Source organism: Syngnathus floridae, chromosome 3 (genome assembly GCF_059516105.1).
Source record: "Syngnathus floridae isolate MCC-2025c chromosome 3, RoL_Sflo_1.0, whole genome shotgun sequence".
In the NCBI taxonomy this organism is placed as follows: Eukaryota; Metazoa; Chordata; class Actinopteri; order Syngnathiformes; family Syngnathidae; genus Syngnathus; species Syngnathus floridae.
Genome location: NC_142415.1, coordinates 21,658,881 through 21,681,742, shown reverse-complemented (window position 1 = coordinate 21,681,742; position 22,862 = coordinate 21,658,881). Strand labels below are relative to the sequence as shown.

The 22,862-nt window shown below is 41.1% G+C and overlaps 1 protein-coding gene across 1 annotated transcript in view; it reads right to left on the bottom strand.

Moving 5' to 3' along the window:
* The window catches only part of LOC148401119 (protein kinase C-binding protein NELL1-like), a 93,456-nt gene that overhangs the window by 4,366 nt on the left and 66,228 nt on the right, over nucleotides 1–22,862 (bottom strand). Inside the window, exons 14-19 of the mRNA XM_088371589.1 lie at nucleotides 20,388–20,513; nucleotides 15,053–15,175; nucleotides 6,775–6,870; nucleotides 4,120–4,260; nucleotides 1,534–1,730; nucleotides 15–191 (exon numbers count right to left, since the gene is read on the bottom strand). Coding sequence (XP_088227715.1) covers nucleotides 15–191; nucleotides 1,534–1,730; nucleotides 4,120–4,260; nucleotides 6,775–6,870; nucleotides 15,053–15,175; nucleotides 20,388–20,513 — 860 coding nt within the window. The remainder of the gene's footprint in view (nucleotides 1–14; nucleotides 192–1,533; nucleotides 1,731–4,119; nucleotides 4,261–6,774; nucleotides 6,871–15,052; nucleotides 15,176–20,387; nucleotides 20,514–22,862) is intronic.

Below are 22,862 nucleotides of genomic sequence, written 5' to 3'. Positions count from 1 at the left end.
GTGTGTCGTCTGACCATGCAGCGGCACTGCTGGCAGCCGTACAGCCAAGACGCGCCGCTCCGGTAGAGTGTACGGCCGCTCTGGTCCAAACATTGGCTGCTGGGTCTGTTATCGCAACTGGGACAGCAGAACAGATCCTCCTCTGGGTCTGCGCAGTCACAGGGTTTCCTTCGACAGTACGTCTGGCCATCCTGGAAAGCGCAGGTTGTAGTTGCTTTGAATACGTGCGGTGCGTTTTCAATTTTTATCCGAGATTGACGAACGGCTCGAATGTTGCGCGTGTTTGAATCATTGATTTGTACACAGCCCACCCAGGAAGACAAAAAAGATATTTTTCAGGATGAAATAATGATATTGTTTTTGAAGAGCAGAACCGGATGCCCACGTTTGAATTTATTTGGCATATACAGATGCGAAATTATGCGAACCGACCTCCTGCTGTGTTGAAAAGGAGAAATTCCTCCTCAAGGTTTTCAGGGAAAAATTGCTTGGTATTTGGAACCAATAATTGCCTACCACAATGTGAAGATCCCTCCAGCTCTGGAATTTTTCTTTGTGTGTGTGTTGTGATGTGTTGTTTTGGCTCCCTAAACATCCATTTTTATCAGCTACTTTTTAATGTAGCTGTAGGTCAAACTCCAGGCCCAGCGAGTCGCGAGATTCGACCGCATATTGACTGAATTTGTGGACATTCGGTCCCTATATCTTCCACTCCACCTGCTAAAAACTTAATGGGTGGTTTTACACAGAACAGCGAGCGCTGTCTGGCTCAGCGATGGCAGTCTAGCGGCGATATAAAAACGTTACAAGAAAAGGCCGTTAGAAAATGGACGAGGGCTGTAAAATCGCTCTGCATACCGTTAAAAAGGTAACACGGAGCCAATGTTTTATCTCTGCGTATTGTCCCGCTTCGTTAAGCGCCAGGCCAATTCTTATGGCCTTGGTCTTTACGTTTACGGGCTGGAGCCTGCCGGGGAATTAACAACCAATTGCGGTGACGCTCGCCTCGCCGCGCCAGGAAGTCCGCCACTGCTGTGATTTTTTTCCCCCCCAGTAAATCCAAATTCGTGTTGCCTATTTACCGTTCAACAACAGCTTCATAATGAATATAATCGCTGTGGATGACATGTTGAATAATTCATAGATTGTGTTCATTATAGCCTTTGTGGGAGATGTTCTTTCCATGCGTAATTTGATTTGGTCATTTCCGAAGCGCGTCTTTGAAGTACCTGCCAAAGGCTAAGTGTGTGGGACTCTCTTTATCATCCAATGGATTGTGTTGGCGCACGTTAGCACACGCATCGCTTTGCATCATGGTAAAACAGGCCAAGTCTGTGCACAGCCATGAAAAGCACGTTTCCATATCTGGACTGTCAAAAATTGAGGACAGATACAAATCTGTGTATTAAATTGCATCTCGAGTTAATCATGAACCTTTTGCCCTTTCTCATCTCCACTGGAACATGTGATGTCAGAATTAATGACATTAAAATGATCATCATAGAGTCCTGATTAGAAATTGTTTCTCAGTACCTTGCAGGAACAAATAGTGCAGATGTCATAGCTGGGTTTCCAGTCTTCCCTGTTCCTTCGGACGATGCCCTCCTCTTGCGGGCAGTCCCCGGTGCAACCCGGACCCGACGCGCACACGCAGTCGTAGCTACCCGGCAGGTTGACGCACACGCTGTTGTTCCAGCAAGTGTGTTTCTGCGCAATGCACTCGTCGATGTCTGGGAGGAAGATGAAAAAAAAAAAAAGTCACGTAAGGCCTGCAATGAATAGATTTTACGCGACATACATGAAAAGGAAGTCGATCGGTTATTACTGATTGTGTACACGTCAAAAACACAAGTGGGACACATCATAGGTTCGATCTTCTCTCTGTCAAAATATATTTGTTCTCCATGATTGCGTTGTCCTGAGTCATGTCTGCCAGCTATTCTGTATCAGAGTTTACACAAAGTACATGGATCAATTCATCAGTAAGCGTTTCAATACAACTGCAAGCCTCAACCGCAAAAATAAACAGACACACGATATTCAATATTAAACGTGCATCTCCCCGAGTGTCAATTTGAGCGTTATTGTGTTTTTCTCGCTATCGGCACGTCCTCAGCAGCATCGAGGTGCCTCAGCTGTGACGTTACTCATTTTCATTTTCTTTTGCCAAACCAAATGTGACATCCTGCTCAAATGCTGGGGTTAGCACCATCTGCCACTTTTTTTTTGTTCTACTAAATTGCCACACTAATGTGAGCCTTTCAAAGTAATCTCGTGCAATATAAAAGGTAACAAACATTCACTGAGATGAAGCTTGGCTCATGTTGTAGCCATGACAATAAACCGTGCCATCGCCGAAAACATGCTGGAATTATTTGCAGAATCAAGTTTGTGTAAAAACAAAAAATGAACCAGAGCATAAAAGCTCAGCTGAGAACGTATTGTTCCTCCCGCGGACTATTTGCATAGACTACATCAAATCCCCATTAGCGGGTAGGACATGCACCTCTGCTGCTGAAGGATTAATGCTCGTCATGCTACATTCACCGCATTCCGCCAGAAGCAGCCGCTCGCAGATGACACACACCCGAGATTGCAACACAAAAGTCATTAGTAGAACGCAGCTGAGCACAGCCGACCGGCCGGAAAACCCCAAAACGAGCGCCCCGATACCGCAAGATACGCATTGCATGTACACTCAATCCAAACTAGCTCAGCACCCCCAAAACTCTTCTCTTTGTGCCACAGGTTTCCACATAGAAAGGTCAGTCAACGGGAACGGGGTACCCACACATTTTATGCAGGGAGACAGTGTGTTATTAAAATGCATTATCCTCAAGATTCCTGGTAAAGCCAGGCGGCTCGCAATGCTCGAGGCATAATTCATAGATTTTACGATGCAAGCCGTGGAGCGTTCAGTCAAAGCAATAATGCAAAAGCGATGCAGCTGCTGCCATCCCGGACGCAGCGCAACACAATGCTATTCAACATCCCGCAATGCTTCGAAATGAATGTGAGCATAGCTTACTTCAAAGGAGGGCAAATGGTGCTAAGTCATCACTGCATGGAGTGCACAGGCATCCATCCGTCTATCTATCAGCTCTTTCCAATTACAGTTGACTGAATTAATCTAATTTGATTCATACATTTTGGTTTTCTCTTCAGCGGCCCAGACATATTCGGTGGTTATGTGTCAGTATATCAAAGATGGCCTCTCCCCTGACAGAATGGAAAGTATTGGGAACCCAATCAAGTTTCATTGATTGTTGCTTGCTGCAAAGGTGCTGATTTATGAAAGTATTGAATTCTATCAAATGCGGAATTGCACTCAACTGTGGCCTCACCGCGCCGAGGTTCTGTGTTTGAATTTCACCTCGGACTTTGCAAGTAGTATAACGAGAAAGGATTACTATTCGCTTCTACAGAATCTTTGTTTACAACATTGTCAAGGCCTTTTTTTTTTTTTTTAGCTTAGCATACATTTTTACAACAACCTGGTAATAACTACAATTTTTTTTCATTGCATCATTGAAAAGTATCACGTATAGACCATAACCTTGTCAAAAATGATGTTTTGAAATCACCCTGCATTAAACGTACACCTGCTGGAAAACATTATTACCGTGCCACCATTATCGTCATGATTGTAATATATTTACACGAGCCCAGAATGAACACTTTCAAAAGGGAGATTTTTAAAAACCATTTCAAAATATTGTGCTGTACTCAACGAAAATGTTTTTCTTTTATCTGCTCTCCGCAAAAATGTCACTCCTAATCCTTCCATCTCAAACTTTTAGAAAACAAATTTTGCCAACTAATTTCTCATATTTTGCTTCCCTTTTACTCACGACTGCGCTTGGATGCCCGAGTGCAGCCTTTGGCATGACTTTGAATCTTGTTTTTCCTCGTGTCAGTCGCAAGCGTCAAATTGGAAGCGGGACAAACATATCTACTCGATTCAAAATGAGGCTCACGGCCACATGTGAATCCTATCAAGTAGAACGGATCAAAAATAAACCTGACAATGAGAAAGAAAGCAAAATATACTCCAGAATTCTAATCAGATCTCAGATCAGGTCTTGTCGACTGAATGTTTTCAACTCTGTGTATACTCACCAATGCATGAGCTCCCATCAAGCAGATAGGAGCCATTGTCATGGAAACCGCTTCTGCATTCACAGTGGTACCAGCCGGGGAGGTTGACACAGCGGGAATGGTTGTGACACTCAATCAGGCCCTCCGCGCACTCGTTGATATCTGCACATACACACACACACACACACAGACGCTTGATTATGAACATGAAACATCTGCGCCGTCCGGTTGGCTCAGTGAAGGCTAATCCCATCAAAGTGCCAAATTCTGTCACAAGAGCGGCGCCGGGCCAGCGGCTGCTCGCGTTAGACGCCGCCCATCTCTGCAGGGAAGAAAGCCGTGTGCACTTGCAGGTTCGCCCCCGCTTGCTTTGTTTCCCTCAAGTGGAGTAAATACTCCTGCCCGCCCGCCTGCCCGCCCGGCCGGCCCTTAGCGCTTTCTCAGGAGAGCGAATCGCTCTCATCCATTATGTATCATGTGAATTCTGCTGCTCATCTGCAGTACTTTGGCCTCTGGCTAGAAAAATGCCTAAATGCTAACGGTAGCCAAAAGGACAAGGAAGTCCTCATTAACTTGGTGATACGATATATGTATATCAAAGGTAATGGATAGAAAAGATAATAATGGTTGAGGAGCAATGATAAAAATGTAAATTAACAATATGTGGATGATGCTTGGGTGTTAATTTGTGTCCTGGCAGTGATTGGTTGAAGTGAAGTCTGTGTTTTGCCTCTGGGAGAGTGCGACACTGGACAGGCTATTGAAAATCAATACATGCATGGATAGAGTGTTACTGAAACTATAGGAGGCAGATGCCACATGTCTGAGTTAACAGATGGATATTATATTCACCGGCATGCTCTACAAAAAAAAAAAAATCATCAGAAAAATCCATATTTTCAACATACCATATTAGATGTGCACATAAAAATCTGGGGTGTCATCTTAATTATTAAAGAGAGGAAAAAAAGAAGAAATACAGTATGAATAGAATTTGTGGCGAAAACTTGATCGTATGGCCCCCCAAAAAGTTAAATCTAAGGATTAGAATTGAGAAATAGTACGAGAAAGCTGAATACGCAAAAAATGAAACGCGACGTAAATGTGCAAAATGTGTCTTGTCCTCATGTGACACCTCGACCAATCACAAGGTACTTATTTCAGTTTTGAAATCTTTCACGGTTGAAACTGCTCAACGTTTATATGAAGAACATCCACAGACTTTGTGAACACTTTGGGCCAACGTCTACTTTTGTTGCCCTTCTACACAGCGCACTAATATGTGTCAGCTGCCTGAGGGGGCTGCCCTCCATCGCTCCCCGAGGCCATAGATGAATCACTAGCTTCCTCACTCTGACAGACTTATGGCTGAAGGCAATTTGTACTTCCACAAATAAACATCACCGTGTGAAAAATGCTAATGCTAGCCTTTTTTTTTTTTTTTTTAGCTTGTGCTAATGCCAGAGAAACTTCCAATAACACATTAAGGAGATTATTTGCCAAAAAAAAATCCTCACAGAAGGAAAAGTATTTAGCTCACTTCCTCCGAATATGAGTGAGGTCCTGAAAATCCAGGTACATACTCGGCAGACCTTCCTAATACGTTGTTGTTAAATCTTCTTAAATTAAAGCCGAACGTTGTCATTTGTGATGTTTCCCAAAATACATAAACATGTGACTTGACAAGAAGCAAAGCAACATCAGCTAAGCTGCCAGGCAGCAGCGCCACCAGCCTTGCGAATAATACCAATAATCCCGCCGTGCTCGCGAACATGGCTTTTCATCGTTTATGAAAAGAGACTCAGCCCAAAATGGTTTTCACCTCCAATACAAAATGTTACCATCCGAGGGCTCTCGCTCTGCTATTTTGTGAGAAAAACATGTCAGTACTTTCTTCTCTCCATATTTCAGGCCTTTTTTATTGGAAAATACACAAACAGTTTTTTTTTTCTTTCTTACAAGGCTAGTCTCTCCATTTTCTTCTATTGCAGGGGTGTCAAACTAATTTTTGGCGCTGGCCGCATTGTATTCCTTCGGAGGGCCATTATGAGAATCAACGACTAAGTCAGTCTGAAATCAGCGACTACTTAAAAACAGTTTAAATATTTAAAAAAGATGAACGCTAATAAAAATGTCTAGCAATTATCTATTTTTTTAAAAGAGAAAACAATTTGTAATTTTAGTCGTGACACATGAAGTCGATGCACAATTTGTCTTCGCGGGCCACATAAAATAATTAGGCGGACCGTAATCCGGCCCCCGGGCCTTGTGTTCGACACTTTTGTTTTATTGGAAAGCTCTTCGGTTCCTTCTGCAGGGCCTCATTTCTCCTCCCCAATTTCCCAAAGGGAGGGGGCGTGCGAAGACTTTATGACAGTTTAAACTGTGAAGGGCTCTAAATTTTACTTTAGCTGGGAATTAATCCATGCAGTTAAAATAATCACCAAGCTCTCAAGAGACTCCCTTAGCTGAGCTCTCACACTTTTACATCGCAGTCCAAGTCCTACTAACCTACTAAATATCACTGGGGACTTGCAGCACTGCGAACTTATGTATGAGAGATACAAGTTTGCCGCTCCTAAAAAGTCCAAACGTAAGCTGGTTGAGCCAAATGAAATACTGTGCCAGACATATGATATTGCTCAAGTCGAAATTAGAGCAAAATATGTGTCTTACCCGTCTCACAATATCGTCCTGTGAATCCTGAAGGACAAACACAGGTGTTGGGGGACACACATGTCCCGCCGCTCCTGCACCCCTCTTCGCAGAAAGCTGAAAAGACAGGAAAAATATTTTTCTAAAAACGCTAACTTGCAGCTATTAGGAAACAAAAAGCACAAATGGATTTTTTTCTCACTTCTGTAATATTTTTATCATTCCACCATGTTTTGTAAGTGAGGTGAGGATGTGTAAGTTGTGAATTTACACGAAATATTGAAAACATCAAGCAGTCAATATGAAAACAGCCACGCTTGCAGTTAAGATTCAGAACTTGAATAAGAATTGCTCAGCCTCCTGCGTGATTCATTTTAACCCGGCCAAAGATTATTGATCAGTCGGCTTGAAGCATTTCTAAATTTTGCATTTCTAGTTTGCAATTCTAAAAGATGCGTGCTGGTGAGAGCATATAGTAAAACATTTTTGAGTGATGCCACCTCAAACAGAAAAACACAAAGCAGATGGTCTGGTTTTCATTAAAAAATTTGGCACAAACACACACAAGAGTAGGCGGCTCGCTAACAAGTGCAATTAATCCCCCCACCAAAAAGTAGGAAAAGTTAAACAAGTGCATTCATAAAAAATGCCTTGATAAATGAGCCTAATTGACTGAACAACCTCGACGTGCGTATGAATGTTGCAAAAGATCACAACAGCAGCAAGAAAGCGCAAACATATTTACATAAAATCAAACACCACCGACTGTATATTTAAGTGACTCGCTGATTTAAAAATTCCCTCATCAAGAGCCTGATTGCTCCTGTCCTAATAAAGCTCACGCTGAAATATTAATTACACTTGTATTGACTCAATCTATCTGCAGCACTAATCATCATTTCGTCGCTATCAGCGTTCTGCTGCCCGTCTTTTCCAACTAATGACTTTCAAACACGGGGAGGGGAAACCACAATGACCGTCGTAACACTCGTGATTCATTATTACGTGTATCTATAAGCAACTAATGAATTGGGCTGCAGTAAAAATGAACGTTCAGGGTTCATTAAGTCTTGTGATTTTCAATATGTATGCTATTTTCTTAATCTTGTGATGAAGTCTTAATTAGAGCAATCTGTCATCACTCTGCCGCTTCATCTTCTTGATGAGGCTACGCGTATTCAGAAGTACGGTTGTCAGGGGAATACGTGACGGACAGACACGGGATGAAGCAGAATAAAACGTCAATATTGGCACTCCCACACCGGAGTACAATTCAATTTAAAACTTCTCTAACCTCTTTTCACACTTATAAACTGCTTGGTCTTGGAAACAAGACAGACTTTTGTTGATGTGTGTGGTTGGAATGAAAATGTGGAGTTGTAGTTTATCAGTTTATTTTCTGGTCTCGCAAATAATGTACTAAGCTAAATAATGCAAACAAAAACAATCAACCCCATATCTGAAAAATATAATCAAAGGAAAATAATGAGATCATATCAAAATATGATAATAATAATAAAAAATAAATCATGCAAAGAGAAACAATCAACCCAATATCTGAAAAATATAATCAAAGGAAAATAATAAGAAAATATTAAAATATAATAATAATGAAAATATCATATATGATTTTTATATATATATTATATAAGAATAAAATAATAAAATACAATAATAATAAAAATATATAAAATATATAATATATACATATATATATGTATTTATATCCATATTTAGTGTCATCAAGAAGCTTCAATCAACCGTAGTTCCTTTCATCATTCGCTTTCTTTTTTTCGATTTCTCCTTCAACAATATTACCTTCTATTTTAGGAGCGGCGCTAGAGCGACGAATAATCCGTGCTATGATGGCGCCTCCTTCATTGTCACTCCCGTGACCTCCGGTTAAACTATCTGGATGCTTAAGTGAGCCTGTTGCTGACTCGCGACTTCTCGAGACATGCTTATACTCACAGATTTGCTATTTGAGTTTCCCATTATGGACCCAGATTGCTTTCCAGTGGGTGGTGAGAATCAAATCACTCCACTATGTGGCACGGCTAACAGCCCCGTTCACGCTCATTGGGCATCTAAGGATCCATCTCAGAATTAGCGTTGAAGTGAACAGTGAGAGCCGATGGGTATTCCACCAATTGCGAGAAATATCGAAAGCGTATTTTAATTAGAGCATGGAAGAAAACTCCGCTAATTATGAGCTTCCACGCCTGCACGCTTCATTGATGTGACGTGTTAATGCTTTGTTGGTCTTGCGATAATGTGATTTTAGTTTTTTTTTTTAAATAAAGGCAGGACATTTTACATATTGGTCATTAAAAAAAATAAATCCACATTGACTTGACTTCTGCCTTAAAAATGTGCAGCCATAAAATTTTAATTCAATTTTCAAATTCCAGTAACATTTCAGTCACATGCTATATATCAGCACAGAAGTTGCACGTGACTGTGAGCCATTGACTTTCCAATGAGTGAATAAATCAATACTTGTAAAGTAGCGCTTGGCTGCCTGTTGTTTGGACTGCTGGAGGGACAAACAGCCTTTGGAAACAATGAGCGCTCCGAATAAGGTCAGAGTTGGCTTGTAAACCTCACTGATGACCTTGTTCGGTGTAGGTCAACTGCCTCAATCAAAGTGGGCTCTTCAGGAAGGTTCACCACAAAAATATATTCAGCTACAAACTGTTGTGTTGAGCTTCATCCACAACATCCCAGATAATGACCCTGCTTACTTGACAATAAAAACCTGCGCTAGACAGTCTGCGTAGATTAAAGCGGCATTAAGAATGATTTTTGTCATCATAATGCATCCGCGGCCGGTTGCGAGGGCAGATGATCAATACCGCTGACATAGCAATTTATTACGCCCACTGTGCTTTGAGTGAGAGTTCTTTTACTCCACCATATATTCCAATCACCTTACAGATGGATTGCCTTGAGCAAGTAGGAAATTATGGAAACATTTGAAAATTCTGCCAAAAAACGGCAAGGTTGCCTACGCTTAGGAAATGTGTTTTTTGAAATTAATCTTCGCTATACTTTATTTAAAATGGTGCCCTGTTGTAAGGAACAGGCAGTTGCGGGCTATGTGGCTTGTCATCTTCTGCTTTCCAGTGCTCATGACAACAATCGACTCGACGTACATTTGTGAGCTTGTTGTTTGATGTTTATGAAATCCACTGCAGATGGTTTTGCAAGCTTGCCTCTGTAACCAGATGGATGAGTTAGACTGAGATGACACCAGAAGCTATTTATTAATAATCAACAGGGGAACGGAAAACACGCAAGTCGACGAGGAAATTTTTTTTTTCATGATGAATGTAATCGCTGATTTTCTATCTATCTATCTATCTATCTATCTATCTATCTATCTATCTATCTATCTATCTATCTATCTATCTATCTATCTATCTATCTATCCATCTATCCATCTATCCATCTATCCATCCATCCATCCATCCATCCATCCATCCATCCATCCATCCATCCATCCATCCATCCATCCATCCATCCATCCATCCATCCATCCACCCATCCACCCATCCACCCACCCACCCATCCATCCATCTATTCTTCAAACAAGCAAACTGGCTTGGGACCATTTTCTATTGCAAAACTGTTGAGAACCATTTTACCATCGTATACTGTATATTCTTAAAATGAAAATAAATCTGAAAACGGATCACAATTTGGCAAGTTTGGCAAATTGAGCTTTGGAAATTTGAAGTTACAGTATTTGACATACGACAACGATCATTTGAAAAAAATTATTTCACGGCCTCTATTAAAAAATCTGCATGTGACTAAACATTCATTGCGGAACTCGCCATTCCCATCACGTATGGGTGATTTAATCTATTTCAATCTGTGGAAGAGTCACAGGGGCAGAGAAGCTATCAGAGGAGCAAGAGGGGAGGAACAGGGACGCCCTTGGCACTCGGATGTGAGGAGCTTTCATAACTAAATGTTGAGCGGGATCAACGAATCCCTATGTCCAAATCCATTATTGAAGCACGCGCACACACGCCGAGGTCGCTGACGCCACACTTTTCGCCACCCTCTGCTCTTTCACTGATAAGACGCCGTTTACTGCTGAGATGCATGATGTCGTGTGGGAATTACACATGGCACATGCTGCCAGGTTCTGGAGGAGGGATGCACAAACCCCGAGATGCATTTGATCGGTCAGGAGATTGTGTTGACTTGTTTGTTTACCGTATATACAGGTCGCAGTTTTTTCTTAGTTTGGCCGGCCGGGGGTGCGACTTATACTCAGGAGCGACTTAACACATTATTATGTCATTTTCACTCTAAACTGCAAGACGGCGCTCTAGGCCTATGGAATAATTGGAACTGCAACTGACGATGAGTCTGACATAAGCCACAAAGAAGACGAAGCGCCGCATCTTCTACCTCCGGAGTTAGCGGAGTTGTTTAAAAGTGATGACGATTTCGATCAATTATTCAGCCTGTTGTTGCCTCTATTCTAGCTATATTATACGTTTTGGATTTTATCAAATACATTTCCCCAAAAATGTGGCTTACACTCCAGCGCAACTTACTATATATGTCTTTTTCTTCTTTATTATGCATTTTATGGCTGATGCGACTTATATTCCAGATCGACTTATAGTCCGGAAAATACAGTACGTTTCCTTTCACAGTCTCATTGGATTGTTTGCGTTTCTGTAGCAGTGCTCAGCTAATCCAAGCATGTTCCTACATGGTGTCAGCTTGGCTATGTCGGCAAATAGGAAAGGGAAATTCGTAGTGTGGACGGCGTTCATTATTTCTCTCAAGAAAAAGCTTCTCTGTCATACCAAAAGACAGCACATGGTCACGATGAACGATGGATCAGGCAGTGAGAGTGACAGACAATGATAAGTTGAGGGAAAAAAAACAGTTGACAGGTAAGAAATCCCCATTGAGAGAGGTTAAGAATATAAAGAGAGACATTTAATGGCAGACCAAGTTTAAATGTGTGCTCCTCAAGCGAAAATTGTCATCACAGCGAAGCACTGGCAAAAAAAATAATTGCCTCGTATGCTAATTGCCAGAAAGTGTAAAACATGTACTTTCTTCTTTTGCGTCCACAATTAATCACCGCTTGGCGCAATTAAAATAAGACGCAACTGCCCTCTGGCACAGCCGAGAAGCTGCGGCACATTGTATTCAAATGAGTCGAGGGGGAACAACCATTATGTAAACATCAAATTAAATCCTTCACACTTGTAAGGGAAATCAAGGCTCCAGCCATCAACTCCCTCCTTCGTACTTATCTCCTGCCACCTTCTTCCAAAAGCAAACATCCTCCCTTGAGAATTCACAAATCTTTTGTCAAACATGGTTCCTCTGTGATTAGCCCTTGTAGGAGGATGCGAAAAGAAAAGGATCACGCTTTTGTCTCCTGATGCTACTCAAGCGCTTTGGTCTGTATAGAGCACCTCTTGGAGATGAAATGGGCCATGAACACGATTAGCTGGCTTATTCAACAAACGACACGAGCTATACGATAGGCGGACGATCATTAGGCTGACGCTGAGACAATGCCGATCTATAATTGTTTGCTTTGTGGCCTATTTATCGTCTTGTGACTCAATAAAATGCCAATTGACACAAAGGCGAAACCTTGAGAGAGAGCCACGACAAAAAAAAGAAAAAAGAAAGATGTAGAGTCCTAACCTCTCATTTTGTCTCAATTCCAGCTAAGCCAGATACAGTCAATCGCTGTCAAATGTTTTCCATCGATGAGCACCATGTTTGAAAAAAACATTGGTCAACAAGGGGAGACATATTTTGTTAGATTAAAAAAAAAAACATGGAAAGGGAAGGCGAAAGAAAAAAAAGTCCCAAACTATGCTCCTGTAATGAAGGGGCACAGTTTGAGTTCGGAAAAAAATCCACAACAAAAAACCACTTAGCAAAGAAAAAAAACATAGAGCAGCCCATGTTCTTCCCCAAAATACAAAAAAAAATGAGTCAATGACGAAATTATTCTTGCCAAATATCTTGCTCCTTAGCAATCCAATTAGGTAGCAACAAAGGAAAGTTTTTTTTTTTTCCCAAGGTTCTAAAAAGAATGACGTGCAACACCTGCACAGCTTTCAACTGGCTCCTCTAATGACACATTTTTGGCTCTGACACCTGGCCGTGGACACGTTGCTCAAGGCTGGCTAAACACGATTCTTGCTCCTATTAATATTAACGGCGACAGACAGAGGAGCAGCAGTCGCACTCAGACTAATTCCCTCCGTCCTACGGGGGATGCAGTGATGTATGAGCGGGATGAAATGGGAGGCACAGGTCGATTGGCCAACATCGTCACATTCACACAGTAATGAGATCTCAGGGGGAGCGAGGGGGGGGGGGGGGGGGGGCACTTCCTCCAACTCCTTTCTTGAATAATACTAATTGGCCGGAATAGGACAGGAAGTCATTGGAAGTTTTAGGGACATTATCATTAAGTACACTCGGAAAACAGTCGGGCCAAAAACAACTCAGTTCGGAAATGAACCGACAAGAAAAATTGACTCACACTGTCGGGTCAAGTTGACCCAAATAGCAGGTCAGAGCTTTTTTGACCCAAAGTGGGTAATTTTTATATCCACTCATCCACATTATACTCCAAATAGTGTTTGTCACTGGCACGCATGAGTAAATCGCCATATTTCATATTCTCGACAGTAATTCCATATATTCATCTTTTTAATCTTCCGCTCCGTCATTTACACTTTGCCAATGAGTCCCAGCATGAAAAATGCGCTGTTAGCGATAGATTCAGACTGTATATTGCCTCCATGTTAATATATGAGCTTGGAGACTTTCCAGCAGGAGAAAATGTATGAGAAGCATTTTATAAATTGCATTGATCTGTCCCAAGACTTGCGTTGTGCCTGCTACCCATCTTAATGCCTTTGTGACATCAGCGTAGGCTGTAGTTGTCAAACCCAAGGCCCGGGGGCCAGATACGGCCCGCCACATCCTTTTATGTGGCCCTTGTATTTACTTTTAAAAAAATTGCTAGGAATTTTTAGGACCATACCTCTTTTTAAAATATTTGACGTTTTTGCTAGATTTCAAAAATAATTCTTCATCAGTTTGTTGTGTAGACGATACTGTATATATATTACATATAAGGCGTTGACAGTCATAATGGCCCTCCGAAGGAAACTACGACTACGATGCGGCCTGCGACAAAAACGAGTTTGACACCCCTGGACACAGCGGGGCTTCAGTCGAGTACGTTTTGTCATTTGCTATCATGAGCTCATCCCAAAAAAATATAAAAACACTGATCGACTGAGTACACAGTATAATCTCAGCTGTGTTTAAGAAGCACAGTAAGATTAACAGCTGGTGATTCATCACAACCGCTGACTGTCCCATGATGGAACGCATTTTGTGGAATCGCACCCTAATTAATGAGACTTTCATCTTTGGATGACAACTAAGTGCAACGTGATAAAATTCCACGAAAGGCTCCTTGTGAGCTTGTTATTGCCCGATTTGGTAGTTAAACACAGCACATATAAAGACTGTCAAAATCCCTTTAAAGCCTCGTGAGTGCTTTTTTATTCTTCAATGTGATTTTTTAATTGTGATTTTAATGTGAATGAACTGGCTTACTCTGTTTTAGTGAAACCTTTTATGACGAGTGTAATTCTCCCAGCATAGACATTTAAATATATATCCCATTATGTGACAGTATGTGTGAAATGAGTTTTAGCCCCATATCTACCATGTCAATTAGAATTCGCTTTCCAAGGTCTCCTTTGGAGACTCGTCTTTTTTCCTGCATGTTATAATCGCCTTGTAAAAATGTATATCAAGCCATTCACATCTTATTTACAAACACATTTAACTGCAGTATTTGGATCATTTTTATATCAGTACATATTTTGCTCTAGAATAAAAAGTGATAGCAGAACATAACACTATCCAGGTTATCTACGCTCGCTGTCATAAAATAATGTCTCTCTTGTACTAGAAATGTTATTTCTCAAGAGATTCCATGTTTGATTTGACAAGGACCCAACTTTAGTGCACTAAAAAAGAAAACAGTGTATTTTTCAGTTTAGTGGCTCCGGTGTAGGCAGTTTTACGCTCAATTGAATCAGGGAAAGATGATGAACCTACGATAAGTTCACGGGATGCCAGAAAAATCAAGTTTCACCAATGGGGAAAAAATTCTGTGACCTGGTAAGGTGATAAGCAGAAGGCCAGAGATGTTACTACAAGACACCCGATCACTCCTAATTGGTTGACATGACAGAAGGGAGGAACTTACCTCTGCAGATGGTGCCATTCCCAACGTAGCCCGGCTTGCAGCTACACAGATGTCCTCGAACGGTATTGGTGCAGATCGCATTCTCATCGCACGAGTTCTGACGACTGGCACACTCATCATGTTCTGGAAGAGACATATAGCTCATGTGAGAAGCATTACAGCAGCAACAGTTGGCTAACTGAACTAGCCGGGGGATCCTAAATATGTCGGAAGATTCATCTCTCTTTGGTAAAAAGAGAATCCTTGAAGTAGAATTAAGAGGCTCTAACACGGCAATATGACATCCTTTTAGTCAAGCTGCCTGACTTTTTACACCTTAAAAAGAAAGTCGTCCTTCATTCATTTGATCATCTAAGCATCGTATCCACCCGTTGTGTTGTTACGATTTATGCTGACGAGATAACGGGTTTGTCGATTTAGCGTTTGCAATACTGAGTACGAGCGGTGTCCTCCCATTGAGAGTTTATTTGAAAGCAAAAGTCAACAATTTCTGTCAGCTCCAGCCGCTGGAGCGATTCCATCTTTGCTGCAGTCCATGTACACGTTACACATGAACGTGTTCCACTAATGAGACAATCTGATGAAGCTGTTGTGGGAACGACCTGGGGGCCGGCACGATGTAGAAGTAATATGCAGAATAGGGCAAAAAAAATTGCGTAATTATTCATATCCTTAATTGCATAATTAAGATAGCATGACAAATTGTAATAACGCCATTTAAGTCTAAATATGTTACTCGTTCATTCGAGTGTTAATGCTTGAATTTATCAGATTAATTTTCTAACATCTGATTTTCAATTTGAATATGGAACACTTTCAGATTATTATACGAGACGGTGGGAGAATATTTCCTTATATCCGAACAAAGTCTTTAAATACTGAACATGTTCTTTTCTCCTGAGGCAGCCATCCCTCTCCTTGGGGCGCACACTCCTCATGAATATGCAGCTTTGGAAGTCATGACTAATACATTTTCCTTAATTAATGAGTGGCAAGCTGAACGCCCCGCAGCAGCTAGCTGAAATAATTTAGCTTTTGTCTTCCCGATGAATGCTCCCTATGCTGAGATAAAAAAAAAAAGGGGGGGGGGGGGGGGGGGAGGCATTGTGTTTCCGCGTCTTGTTTTAAGACAACTTCACTCATAGTTTACTATGCTCAGATTCCTTCACCGGCCCCCGATTGTATTCTTATTACATTTGATGTATTTTCTAGCTCGGCCTTGGTGCTCACCTTGATGTGACGAGAGCTGAGCTGCGTCCGGGGTCACAGGGGGAAACAATATTGATTGGTTGTCGCAGTATTTAGCTGAGGGAGCATGGATTTCCATGAAATTAGTCCAGTAAATGCGTAATAACAATCTCCATGTTAAAGTGGCAATTTTCTGCAGACCCAGCAGTCAATGAATTCCACCTCGCACAGCTGCTTTGCATGGAAAGCTGGCTGTGTTCAGGAATGAGCTGATACTTTAAAGTGTTCCCTGAAGGCTTACACAGTGATGCCTTGACTTGCAAGTTTAATATGTCACATTTATGTTTTCTGTATTTGCATGTCCTACCAAGTGTACAGTTACACATTTTTAGTCAGCTGCTCTTCTTTTAAAATGTCCGTGTGATGTGTCTCATTTGCATAAAAAAATAGATACAGAGCGATTTCAACCAGAAAGTTGCATTAGCTGTTAAGTGTGCTGTAATTCTCTAGAACTCTTAAAATGCAACATTTTTGTTTTGTTTTTTTCCTTCTGTTGCAAATGAAGATATGTTGTTGTTTCCGTTCCCTTATTATAATCTCGGGGAGCCCAAACAAATCATTTACAATCTTTAATTTGCTACCCTACAAATTTGCAAAGCTCAGGGCCACGTCTGAGATGCTTTAGCTGTTTTGTACATTAATGAAAAGCGTGTTTCATTAATGTGCCCTGTCAGTAAACATGCACAGTGCATTATATTCTTGACGTCTCTGTGTATTCACCCGGGGGAAATGGAATCAATGCCTCTCCAGAGAGCGCAACATCAAGCTTTCCGCACAGCGGTGTGACACGCAGACAGAAATCACTGTGGACGGCCTTTGAGTAAGTGGAAAAGAATTTTTGCATCAAATCTTTATGAGGAGGCTAAATATAAACACTGGCCTCTACAGAGACAATTATGAATTGATGAAAACTTACATGACTCCTGCTCAAATCAAGTTTGATGGCTTTATTAAAATGACTGCTCCTTTGCCAGCCTTACAACGTGACCTTCATCTTCGAAAAGCTAACGTATACAGGGAGGGTTGCCAAGGTTACCGCGCTTGTCGCACCTGAGCTCAACATTCATTATATGTATCATTGGAATTGGATTTGATTAAATTTTCATTAAACCAATGTGTCTGCGGGGGGAGGCTTCCAGTGTCGGAATGTCAAACAATATGCAAGGCATGACCAAAATGAATAGCAGCTCCTTATTATCATATGATATAACATAGGTGTCAAAGTCAAGGCCCGGGGGACAGATACGGCCCGTCACATCATTTTATGTGGCCGGCGAAGACAAATTTTGCATTGATTTCATGAGTCAATACGAAAATTCCAAATTGTCTTGACTTTTAAAAAATAGAAAAATTGCTATTTTTATGACTACATTCATCTTTTTAAAATATTTGAACAGTTTTCACTCGTCTCTGATTTCAAAGCTAGTTATTCATCAGTTTGTTGTTAGCTTATACTGTATATAAGACATTTAATCATTACTGTGAGTTTACAATGTTTTTCTCAGTAATAAAAAATATTTCCCAAAGCAGTTAAGTCATTTTGTTTCAATCAGACAACAATGGAATCCCATTGCGTCAGTGTTATGAGTAAATATTAAACTCGGCATTTGCGTAAAGCGGAACACGACTGCAAAATCTATCATAAGATACAGTCCAGCGCGGGAGCTGGACATTTTCCTCGATCACAGATGGCACATAGCTGTTATCCACGTGAAGTTAGGGCTCATAATGACCTTCCACGGGGAAATCATTTGTGTTCTGCCTGCACTGAATCATAAAACTGAGTGTAAACACCATTCATCGTTGCCACTTATGCCAATTGGCCGAAGCTGTATATTCCAAACACAATTCATTATTTATTGTTACAGTTCTAAAATACAACCACACTATTTCACTTTGTATAAACAACTAATCACCGAGTGGAAATGTGCAACTGTGGATTGACTGAATCAAATATGGAATCAAATGGGGGGGTATTTCCCCGCACTGGCGGAGCTAGAATTTTTTTCCTTGGGGATCCGTGGGGTGGCCAAGGCATCAAAGCAGTTGGATTAATTTGAAAATATATATATATATATTTGTTTTAAAAACCCAAAGCATATTTCAGGGGGGACCAGTGCCCAAGCAGCTCCCCTCTCTCTCGATGCAGGGCAAATTAGGCCTGTATTAACTAACGTTAAATTGTTGATCCGAATAACTTGAGATAAAGTCCGAATGAAGAAACAATGCCCTGTGAGTGATATTAATTTGTGTGACCGCAGCTTTGTGGCATTTTGACAAACAATGTGCAGAAGCTCGCATTCCCCGACACTGCGTTGATTTCTCTGTCCATTCCCTGTTTCCCCCGAGCTGCCTGCCTGCTTCCATGGAGGTGAAATCAAGTGGAACCACAATTACTGCAGCTTCCTATTGTTTACGGGGCACTGTCAGCACAAAGGACAGCCCCCAAAGCAAGGCAGATGATAAAAGAGAAAGAGCACGAGATAATGTCCAATGGCATTTTATATCTCAGAGGAACTATGCAGTTTTTTTTAATATAAAGGAAAATTATTTCTGAACAGAGGGGTATATAAGTGTATGTTTTATATATATATATATATATATAAATAATACATATTTTATTTATTATTTCATTTATTATTATTTTTTATATTTATATATATTATTGTTATTTTTACTTTTTATACTTTTATGATTTTTTGTATACATCTTTTTAGTCCACACCATTGTTCAACTTTCTCTGATATAAATCCCTCCAAATTAAAGATATTGATCTCTTGTGTCATAAGCACGATTGCAATGCTTTTGATGGTAAGTGTATAGAATTGGAGCAATTACTGGAGCTTTTTATTTCCATGTCGCACATATGAAAACGTCGAGTGCACGCAAGAGGATTTATCTTGAGGAGCACATGTTGAGTGTTTTTGCTGCTCCGAGTCAGCAGCTCAAGACACTTTACAAGCTGTAAAATAGATTGATTGTCCACGGATGCTTGTCCCTGCGTGTCTGCCAAGTCCGAGCTAATTAAAGTACACTAAAAGGGGGGAAAAAAAAAAAACAACGAAAAAAAAGCGATAATGAAGAAGATTGTACAAACAACCCGCTCTAAACTGACACGATGACCTAAAAACAAGTCATCCTCTGTATTACATGAGGACAAAATAAAACACTATTTGTTGCTCATTCTCCATTTTGTTGAGAAGTCACGATACATTTAGATTGCATAACAAGTGTGGACAAGCTGAATGACCGCAATTACTTCCATATAGCCATACGGGCTCAGGCAGCCTGTAACGAATACATTCATGAAAATCAATTCCTTTCATTTTTCCGCAGGCTTCAATTTCAGATAACAAATAATTCATCATCGCACTTGCCGAAGCATGATACGACATTATTCTGGCAAGAGCCGCCAATTTTCAGCACCACCTCTGAATGACACCACAGGCTGTCCCTCGCCTTTGTGAAGGTAGCCCTGGTGGTTGCTTTGCACTTCTTCTGGCGGGCCATTATTATGAGCTCCTACCTGCTGTTGCAGCACCTGAAGGCAATTAGCACGCAGGTGGAGAAGTGATAGAAAATGTCGGACTTGCTTTTCTTTTTATCCACACACAACATAGGGAGGGCATGACGTGCAAGAGTGAGTCGGTTCTGGAAAACTTATTTTTGCAAGAACCGCACGGGAGACAGTATGCCCTTTTTAAGCACTTGCAAGCGGAGAGTCATTCGTCCCTGTGCGTACAGCGATGATCGAATGAGGTCTGACTTTGGATTCTTACAAGAGGGTATTTATTGAGAGAAAGCAGGGTGGGGGTGAGATTGGACATGTTTGGTGGTCACCTCAGCAACTGGTTAATCAGTGCGGAGGGTTCACAGCTCATTGTTTTACAAGGTCGTGGAAACAGAAACTAGTGGAGCATTTTCGATGACTAACTAAGCAAGAATGTTTCTACACCATTTGGAAAGTTTCAACAACTGAATGGTTAAACTGTTCAGAGTCAAGGAAAGGTAAAAGGTTTAAACAAAGTTAATAATTCTAGTCTACATTCCAACATAATCATACGATCAAAATAATCTGTAAACCTACCTGTGCATGAGTATTGGTCCACCCAGGTGAAGCCTGGCAAACAGTCACAGCGATGGCTGCCGGGTAGGTTGACACACACCGTGTTGGACTGACAGTAGTGCATCTGGGCTGCACATTCATCAATATCTGGGAAGAAAGAAAGAATGTTCTTTTAGTTCTGTGAAGCACGGATCAAATGTGGGAGGTCACAGAAAATAGTTTTTAAAGAACGGTCATTTGACATCGGGCTCGCATTGCGGTTGTTTCAAACCTCACCTATTTTTTTGGGTGTGGTCACTAATATTTGGGAATTTAGTTCACTTCTCTACCATAGTTAGCCATAGTAACATATTCTGTAAAATATTTTATCGTATCCAATGTTTGCTCCGCTTTTTGCGGGCTGCTGACAGAAATGGAACTGTCATTGCAAACAGGAAGGATTTTTTTTTTTTACTCGGTAGGATACGTCTGCCTCCCCCTGCTCATTCTCACATCTCTACTGCTTTATTCATGCAGTGATGTAGGTCACAACTGGAGAATAGCTAAAAATAAGACACGATAGGGCTTGTGTGTGTCTGATGCTTCCACCCCTTTGTGTCAATGTGAGTGTGTGTGGGTAGGAAGGTTTGTGTGTATCAATGTAGCAATTTAGAAGGATAAGACCTCATCTAACGTGCCAGTTACTGCGCAGAGGTTAATAAAAAAAACGAGTTCTCATCCTACTGGGATGATGACTCATTTGATAACCTTTATGTCGATAGCGTGCCGTTATCTGTTAGCATGAACGTCACACATAGCAGTTTAGTTTGATGTCTCCAAATACTGTTGCATCATCCTGCAAAATAGGAATGAAGAACAGGTGATACAAGCATCATTTTCTCTTGCTATTTTTGTTGTTGTTTGCTGCTGTGAATTGACATTTAAAGATTTTGTCGTTGCTTTGTGTGTCTTCTTGATGCACAGTGGAGGGATTTACCCGGGCAATTTGCATTCCCCTTCTTCACTGACCTCTCTTTGTCACCCTCTTTATTTTTATTTACACTGAAATTAATCTCACTCAACAATTATGCAGTGTGATAATTGAAGCTGGCAGAGTGTGACACAGAAAGCACACACAGACCAACGCACACACACAATTGATATTTGTTCCAGAACACATACGTATAAGCCCCTTTTCAATGACTAGACTCGTCGTGAATGAATAAAATATAATAACACACAATCGGCATAGCAACAATTGTGAGTAATGACATGACAACAGAAACTAAGGTCCAACATATCAAACTTTTCCAAAATATGTTAACCAATGTCAATGGCAAATACAATCCTAAAAGGCAAAAAAGAATGAATTGAATGCCACCAATAAAGCTGTACTTAACTCATCCACCGCCAGCCCAGTTCAAATGGATATTTGACGTCAATAGCTGTCAATGGTAGCGAACAAATTAGAGAAAACTTCCTCATTGACATAGCGTGTACTGGTGTAACGGGCACACGCATCAGACACCTCCACAGCGGTACACCAAGCCTGTCTAAGGACTCTCCGCCGCTGACTGTCTTTTAGCGTCGCTCCGTTGAGAGCATCTTGATGCACTGCCAGCACCACCATGCCACACAGGGAGGGAACTCCAAAGTGTCATGAACAGCCAACATCAAATCAATGGCCATCCTCTCACCTCCCTGAAGGACCTCTACCGTCTGGCAGGACCACCAGGACATACGCTGAGTTGAAGGACAAACACATTCAGCTTCTACAACAGGCCAATCACAACGTGGGACGGTAACCCAATTTCATTGCACACCGTGTAGTGCCAAAAACAATTCAAATGAAATGAAAAGAATTACATTAATAAAATAATAATGATACAAATAATTAATGAAAAATTAAATAAGAGACACAAAAAACGTGTCGGGGATAGAACCGTTTGAAATCTTACCAATGACACATACTATAAATATTTGATAAAGCAGGATGTGAACGATTAATTGGTGTCATTCTTTGTGTCATCGTCTGATAATTAACGCTGAGTGACGGGCTGAGCAAGTAAATGCAAATAGCATGTCAAGTTTTATTTTGGTATCAGTAAATTTTTTGAGCTTTGTTGTGGATGCGCAATGTACCTCAGAGTGTGTTTGAAGATTCCTAATGAGCTGTATTTGCGTCTCTGTTCTCAGTCGACGATGTAGGAACTTTTCAAAAACTTGGAGAAAGCTCAGCCGTCGAAACATCGGGCTTTGTAAATTTACGATTATAGATGACTGCAATCGATGAATGCAAAGCTCCGAGCTTTCTGGATGACAACGATGTGTCCATGCATCATTTTGCAGAATGTTCTTTGGAGTTTGTTGACAGTCTACCGTGACAACGAGAAATATCAGACATGCCTGCTAGCAACCAAAACAAAACTCGAATATCAACACTCAGCATCCTCGTAAGAGGAAAAACCCGAGCAGCGGTCCGCCCGAAACGACCCCCTGACCTTGGATTGAGGACCA